This window comes from Sinocyclocheilus rhinocerous, unplaced genomic scaffold (assembly GCF_001515625.1).
Source record: "Sinocyclocheilus rhinocerous isolate Xijiao unplaced genomic scaffold, SAMN03320098_v1.1 scaffold1057, whole genome shotgun sequence".
Classification (NCBI taxonomy): Eukaryota; Metazoa; Chordata; class Actinopteri; order Cypriniformes; family Cyprinidae; genus Sinocyclocheilus; species Sinocyclocheilus rhinocerous.
Window position 1 is genome coordinate 115,762 of NW_015660880.1, and position 8,701 is coordinate 124,462.

Below are 8,701 nucleotides of genomic sequence, written 5' to 3' on the forward strand. Positions count from 1 at the left end.
AAACAGCTCTAAACAAATATGTGGCTGGATTTTGATGTGAGAGACAACAGGAGATGGACTTTTTCACTGGAGGAAGCGTTATTATGGATTATGAACTCATATTTTAGCGGCAAGCAGAGGTCTGAAGTTAAAAATGTCTTAATGCTGGATTTGTTTCAGCTTTTGTCTTCACCAGACATTAACTGATGGACTGGAGTGCTGTGGATTACTTGTGGATGATTGTGATGTTTTTATCAGCTGTTTGGACTCTCATTCTGACGGCACCCATTCACTGCAGAGCATCCACTGGTGAGCAAGTGATGCAATGCTACATTTCTCCAAATCTGATGAAGAAACAAACTCATCCTAATCTTGGATGGCCCGAGGATGAGTAATATTCAGCAAACATTCATTTTTGGGTGAACTATTTCTTTAAAGGTATAAATGCAAAAATAAGTAATAGTTCTGTTACTGTTTATTCACCCTCGGGTCATTCCAAATCTCTGTATTATTATTTCTTAATTTCTGTAAAACTCCAGAATCACTTGTGCACTATATTCAAACAGTTTCAGATGTTTTTTGTCAAATCAAAATCATGGAATGACATGAGGGTGAGTAAATGATCGTTTTCAGGTGCACTGTTCCTTTAAATCTGTAACTCGTTCTTCCTTGTTTGACTGTATTGTAAATAGAGAATAATTTTGTCCAGTTTTCTCCTTAATTGCCAAGTTTTTCCATCATGCACTTTATGTATTTAGAGGTTGGAATTCGTTTTGAGATTCGAAGTTCGGTCACAAGTTTGTATATTCACACACAAACACACGTGCAGTTCACCTCACCGTATTACACACACACACACACACAGGTTTGTTTTTGTGAAAAATGGGGACATCCCATAGGCGTAATGGTTTTTATACTGTACAGACCGTATATTGTATTGCCCTACACCAACCCTACCCCTAAACCTACCCCTCACAGGAAACTTTGTTTGTTTTCAGATTTTCAATACACTCCATTCTGTGTGATTTATAAAATGTCCTGAAAAGTCACCTTCTCCTTGTAATACCTATGTCATACCCTTGTCATTATACAAATTTATGTCCTCATTTGTCACAAAACACACACACACACACACTCTCAGTAGAGGTTTGTTCCATTTCATGCTCAGTATTTTGCACGTGTTTCAGTCAGACTGTGTTTTGAATATTAATAAATTTTAATATACATTTTTGGGGCTAAACGTCGTGCTTCTCATTTACACCGTGTTTTACGTCTCTTGACTTTGATGATGTCACATGATTCCATCTCAATTAAATGTTTCCTGAAATTCTGACACAGTTGAATAATGAACATTCAAATCTTTATTCTAAACTCAAGGATAGTGACTGGATTTATGGCTAAAGTAAGCTGTTTTTGCTGGATGTGAAGGATGTTGGATCTGGTGGAGGTTTCAGGCCTGCTTCTCAGTGTCCTCTGCTTTATCTGAGGGACAGAACATTAGACTTTTAGCTCAGATTTGCAAGTACGAACACAGACGGGATAGAAAGTGTTGCAGTACAAACAAATGACAGAAAAGAATCATTTACAGAAACGATAATGTAACTCACTCTCATTTCACCGCATGAACGGGTACGAGGAACTGAGAGAGAGAATGACATGCAGTTTCTGTAATGATTAATATGCTCAAACTTCAGCAGAACATGTTTCTTTGTATCTTGTAATGCATTTGATACAAAATGTATTGCATATATGTATATATAAAACCTGGAGATATATATATATATATATATATATATATATATATATACACACACACACACACACAACAACAACATTTTAAAATAGTTTTAGATAAAGAGAGTTGTTAATTCGTTAGTAACTCACCTTTTAGTTTCACTGCGAGCTTCGGCAAATTTGTGTCTGATCATAAAACTTGCCAAAGCATCTGAAGAAATCCCCTTACTGTCACTTTTGATCAATTGAATGCACCCTCGCTGTATAAAAGTATCAATTTCTTAGAAGAAGATCAGTGATCACAAGCTTTTGAATAGAAATGTATATATGCTCTTACTTTATCTGGGATGTCCTCATGCACTGCATGTCCACAAGGGGGCAGCACCTGCATCATGAATTTACCTACAGAAGCCATAGAAAAGAATAAATAGAGAATAGCATAGGAGCATATTACTATGTCTGCCATTATTCAGGTGTAAACACTGTTGGGCACAGAACGTGTAATTTTTTCAGTACTGGGCAGGTCGACCAGTCATTCGTGATTAAAGGATGAGGCATCTTTAAAATCATTCATATAGATTGCTGGGGCAGATTTCAATGTTTCTGTCAGAGTTTTAAATGATTATGCAGCTCAGTGCATGATTGGTCTCATAGGATATAGTTATTGATCAGACTCACCCTGCATCTGTCCAATGGTCAGGTCTCTGTCCAGTCGATCAATGCCTGAACACAGGACACGTTTCATATTAAATGGACAGAACTGAGCAGTTTTGTTTTGTCTGTATTTATTTAGATTTCATGTGTTTTATGAGGAGTGCTTTGATTGGTCCGTGTCTCTTGCCTGCCAGCAGTAGGAGTTTTGGGACGTTGCAGGACAGAAAGAGGTTCGATATCCCTCTGAACCAGCCATCCCAGTATTTCTCTGCTTTAGACAGGTCGATTCTCCAGCTGTACACACTGCACGGCTGAAACACACACACACACACGCTCATGCAAATCGATTACGCTCAGTTGTTTATCGTGCACTGTTTGTTCAGTTGCACACGGAGGGGTCAAAGGTTAACAAATGTTAAATATGGGTGTGTGACCAATAGCTGTATTTCAGTTATGGAAGCCCATTCCGCCACATAAGAAACAATTCATGCTTTAGTAGATCGTAATTATGAGATGAGTCATAATTAGGAGTCAAAATTATGAGATAAAAAGTCATATGACATAAAAATTGATATACCAAATCATAATAATGAGATAAGTCGTAACTGATTTACCAAATAGTAATTATGACATTAAAAAGTGAGGATTATAAAATGTCATTGACAAAAATTGAAAATTGACATAGTATGTCATAATTGACTTCATTAAAGTCAAAATTATTTAATTATAAGATTATAAGGACACTAATCTAATTTATGAGATTAAAATCTAAATTGACCAAAACAATCTGAATTATCAGTGTAAACTGTAATAATTATGAGATAAAAAGTCAAAATTGTTGAAATTGAGATAAATCAAAATTATGAATAAAAAAATTTTAATTGACAAAAAATAAATTGAGTGTAAACAGTCATAACTGAAAAAAGTCAAAATTATGGCATAAATTGTAATTCACAAAAAAAAATTATGAGGTTAAAAAAAACAAAACTGACACAAAAAAATTATGAGTTTAAACGGTCATAGTTATGAGATAAGAATTTGAAATTGAGTAAGCCAAAATTATGAGATGTGTAATAAAAAATGTGTAAACAGTCATAACTGAATCAAAATTATGACAGTTGTAATTATGAGATAATCAAATTTATGAGATTTAAAAATTAAATTAACAAAATTAAATGGAGTGTAAACAATCATAATTGAGAAAGTCCAAATTATGACATACTGAGAGTCGAAATTTAAATAAAAAAATGAAATTGACCCAAAAAAAACTAATAATAATAATCCCAAATTATGAGATTAAAAAATCTAAAATAATAACTTTAAACAGATTTTATTGACATAACTGAGATAAAAAGTCGAAATAGAACAAAAATTTGGTATTATTCGAATTTTTAATGATTGTCAATTTCAAAGAAATAGGCTTTCATACATCTGCATTAATTTGCATAATTCAATAATTTGTGATAGTGTGTATATATAAGGCAACTAATTATGTATATACAGGTAGCATGGTACAGTAACGTTCATAGCACAGTATTACCGTGGTACATATCCAGACTGCCAGTGTTTATGCTGAGGTCCTGAGGAGCTCACCTCTGCTGAAGCGCTGCTCTCTGCTTTCTCCGTCACGTAGTTGAGGTCGTAAAACTCCTCGTGCCCCTCGGCCACGCTCTCAGTCACCGGACTCACCGGCTCGGCCGAATCGCCTTCCTCCACCTCACACCTGAGAGAAACACGCTCGTTCAGTGAGCCCCAACTGATGTGTGATGAGGACGAGGAGCGCATGTGTGCTCGGATCCTACCGTCTCATTTGTCCAACCATTGACACTTTAGCAGATTCAAGGTTTCTGATCTGCCCACTTTTTACACTGCAACCAGAAAACAAACATATGTTGGACGATTTTTTTTTGTTTGTTTTTTTGACAGCAATTAATACTTTTATTTAGTGAGGATGCATTAAATTGATCAAAAGTGAAAGTAAAGACATTTCTAATGTTACAAAAGATTTCTATTTCAAATAAATGCTGTTCTTTTGAACTTTCTAAAATCCTGAAAAATAAATTGTATCACGGTTTCCTCAAAAATATTGGGCAGCACAACTGTTTTCAACATTGATAATAATCAGAAATGTTTCTTGACAGTTCTTTTAAATTTGAATAATATTTGAACAATATTACTGTTTTACTGTATTTTTTATCAAATAAATGCAGCCTTGATGAGCAGAAGAGATTTCTTTCAAAAACATTTTCCTACTCCGAACTTTTGAATGATAAAATTTTCTTTGTTGTGAAAAAGTCAATGTTGATTATGACAAAAATGGAAAACTATGACATTAATAGAGATAACGTCGAAATTGACATACTAAATCAGAATTATTAGATAAGGCATAATTATGAATTAACATATCATAACTGACGACATATAATTGAAACCTAACATACTCAGTCATAACTAGTCGTAGTCATAACTATGACATACTAAGCTGTGAGATAAAAAGTAAACATTATGAGAAAAAAGTAATTATACGATGCAATTTGAGATTATAGGCTAACACATGAAGTTGAAATTGAGATAAGTCATAATTATGAGATAAAACGTCATATTTGAGATAAATTGATATAAAATGTCAATTATGACATCAAATTGAAACCTAGCATACTAAACCATAATTATGAGATAAAAAGTTGATATTATGACATACTAAGTTGTAATTGAGAGAAAAAGTAAAAATTAGGAGAAAAAAGTCATAATTGCAAGATAAAAAGTTGAGATTATAACAAAGTTGAAATTATGAGATAAAAAGTCAAAATTGACAGACAGTCAGAATTATGATATAAAATGTCATAATTATGACATAAAATCGAAACCTAGCATACTAAGTCATAATTATGAGATAAAAAGTTGCCATTATGACATACTAAGTCGTAATTGTGAGACAAGAAGTCATAAGATAAAAAGTTGTGATTATAACACATAAAGTTGGAATTATGAGATAAAAAGTGAAAATTGACAGACTAAGTCATAATTATGAGATAAAAAGTGAAAATTGACAGACTAAGTCATAATTATGAGATAAAAAGTGAAAATTGACAGACTAAGTCATAATTATGAGATAAAAAGTGAAAATTGACAGACTAAGTCATAATTATGAGATAAAAAGTGAAAATTGACAGACTAAGTCATAATTATGAGATAAAAAGTGAAAATTGACAGACTAAGTCATAATTATGAGATAAAAAGTGAAAATTGACAGACTAAGTCATAATTATGAGATAAAAAGTGAAAATTGACAGACTAAGTCATAATTATGAGATAAAAAGTGAAAATTGACAGACTAAGTCATAATTATGAGATAAAAAGTGAAAATTGACAGACTAAGTCATAATTATGAGATAAAAAGTGAAAATTGACAGACTAAGTCATAATTATGAGATAAAAAGTGAAAATTGACAGACTAAGTCATAATTATGAGATAAAAAGTGAAAATTGACAGACTAAGTCATAATTATGAGATAAAAAGTGAAAATTGACAGACTAAGTCATAATTATGAGATAAAAAGTGAAAATTGACAGACTAAGTCATAATTATGAGATAAAAAGTGAAAATTGACAGACTAAGTCATAATTATGAGATAAAAAGTGAAAATTGACAGACTAAGTCATAATTATGAGATAAAAAGTGAAAATTGACAGACTAAGTCATAATTATGAGATAAAAAAAGTTGCCATTATGACATAGTAAGTCGTAATTGTGAGATAAGAAGTCATAAGATAAAAAGTTGTGATTATAACACATGAAGTTGGAATTATGAGATAAAAAGTGAAAGTTAACAGATTAAGATAAAAAAAAATTTTGAAATGATCATTCTTATAAACATGTAATTTCTCTCTGTTTTAGGGTTAGTGAAAGAGTTGGTAGGTTTATGATTTAGGTGTTTAGCCTGCAGGAATGTTGTTCCAGACCAACAAAAGCAAGTCTTACTCGGCAAAATTACTGTCACTTTTAAAAGAAATGGAATGTATTTTGTGATTATTTGTTCAAAGAATCTGTTTGTTTCTGAATAGTGCTTTATTCCTGGATTAAACCTGGACTAAATTTCACCGTAAAGCATTTGTATAAATTGTGTTGTTGTAGTCATCTGTGTGCTGCGTGTTGTTTTGAGTTCAGAGCAGATGAGACTCTCTCTAATAGTAAGCGTCATCTGGACGCTGACCTCCATTCAATGGCGTGATCGATGGATTTGAAGGATTTGGGTCGTCCTCTCAGGAAGTTCTGCATGCTGTGCAAGACGTCCATCGCACTGCCTGCGTAACACAAACAACGCAAACCACACACACTCATCAGTGTATTTCCACACTGATCTCTGACCTGATTTAGTCCTACACAAGAGCTGGGCTGAAGGAACGTGACCGTGTATGTTTATATTTCACATCTAAAAAATAATATGTTTTTATATTCATTTTTAAATGATTTTTATATTATTATTATTTTGGAAAGTGACTATGTTTATATTTCACATCTAAAAAATAATATAAAAATAATAATAAAAAAAACTTGTTAAAAAGATTTCTAAGAAAACATGTTTTTATATGATTTTTTAAATGATTTTTATTTTATTATTATTTTGGAAAGTGACTGTTTATATTTCACATCTAAAAAATAATATAAAAATAATAATAAAAAAAACTTGTTAAAAAGATTTATAAGAAAACTTATGTTTTTATATGAATTTTTAAATGATTTTTATTTTATTATTATTTTGGAACGTGACTATGTTTATATTTCACATCTAAAAAATTATATAAAAATAATAATAAAAAACACTTGTTAAAAAGATTTCTAAGAAAACTTGTTTTTATATTAATTTTTACATGATTTTTATTTTATTATTATTGTGAAAAGTGATTATGTTTATATTTCACATCTAAAAAATCATATAAAAATAAAAATGTATTTAAAAAAACTTGTTAAAAAGATTTATAAGAAAATTTATGTTTTTATAAAAAAAAATTATTTTATTATTAGTAGTAGTAGTAGTGGTAATATTTTGCAGTACTAACAGTTTTTGTATAATATAAAGTACCATATAATATGGCATGTGTATTTTGGCAGAAACTATGATTTTCATGGTAAAATATTGTGTGGAAAAGCTTAAGCTTGTACAAATGTTTTCTTAAAATTAGTGCTGTCAAACGATTCATCATGATTAATCGCATCCAAAATAAAAGTTTTTGTTTACATAATATATGTGTGTGTACTGTGTATATTTATTATGTATATAAATACACACACATGCATGTATATAATTAAGAAAAATATGTTATGTTTATATATTAAATGTATTTATATATAATATAAATTATATAAATATATACATGTAAATCATGAAAATATTTTTAAAATATATATTGTATGTATATTTCTTTTATATGTATGTATACATACATATACAGTCACATTATTCCAACATTTTTCCAAATTCTACATGTTTAATGAATTATTTTGTTTGAACAATTTTGAAAAATATGAAGCAAGGATATATCTGCCAGTTGGTGGATAATGGGAATTGATGGCAAACATGTTCATCCCAAAATATTTTTTCTCTGCCAAAAACATCATATCAGCTATAAGTAAAACAAACAGGGCTATTTGGATTTAATCTGCTTAGTACATAACCTGAATAACTTCAGTCATGTTAGTATTATTGAGGCATTAATCAAGCTGTTGCGTATTAATGAGTTTTCAGGAAATGCTAATTACTGTCATAGATTCTGCAGCACCCCATTAAATATACAAATTACAGAATTAAAGAGCCAGAGCTTTTCATGATTAATCTTTAAATGGGGAAAAACTAATGATGTCTGTACAAAGTTTCCCTCTACTTTCCACTGACTGAGGCCGTTTGACAATCAATCAAATTAATTAAGGAAAATAATTTGTATCATTTAACATTTTGTGCTACAATAGCATGTAGTCTTTGAAAATTGCTTCATTCTCATGTATTACTGCCTCCCATTTTGGGAAACTGTACATTTATTCAATGCCACTCAATGCTGATACGAAAATAGACTGACTTGAAAGGAAAGAAATAAAAATGAAATAGATGAATACTACAATGAGCAATTGAGACAAGCCTGAAATACAATATATTACAAATAATAAATATAAATTAGATAAAATGTTCTGATAGGTTTTTCACTGTTACTTCAAAACACACACATTTTACATAAACAGAAAAAGAACACGACTGCTGTTATTTCAATGACGATCAAAATTCAAGTCAATTCACCTCAACTATATTGCATTATTAATCTCATTGTTACTTTGATTTGT

At 30.8% G+C, this 8,701-nt stretch overlaps 1 protein-coding gene and 1 long non-coding RNA gene across 2 annotated transcripts; both read right to left on the reverse strand.

Annotated features, from left to right (window-relative positions):
• Positions 1 to 1,057: 1,057 nt before the first annotated feature.
• On the reverse strand, positions 1,058 to 1,927 carry LOC107725725 (uncharacterized). The gene is made up of 3 exons (XR_001638153.1): positions 1,864 to 1,927; positions 1,587 to 1,618; positions 1,058 to 1,461 (listed from the first exon to the last, which is right to left on the reverse strand). It is a non-coding gene; the product is annotated as an uncharacterized LOC107725725 (long non-coding RNA).
• A 78-nt stretch (positions 1,928 to 2,005) lies between these two features.
• Positions 2,006 to 6,678, reverse strand: LOC107725720 (protein phosphatase methylesterase 1-like). Its single transcript, XM_016535100.1, has 6 exons — positions 6,582 to 6,678; positions 4,170 to 4,235; positions 3,961 to 4,090; positions 2,555 to 2,678; positions 2,392 to 2,436; positions 2,006 to 2,115 (listed from the first exon to the last, which is right to left on the reverse strand). The coding sequence occupies exons 1-6, from the start codon at positions 6,662 to 6,664 to the stop codon at positions 2,006 to 2,008; spliced, it is 558 nt and encodes a 185-aa protein (XP_016390586.1). The 5' UTR covers positions 6,665 to 6,678.
• Positions 6,679 to 8,701: the final 2,023 nt, after the last annotated feature.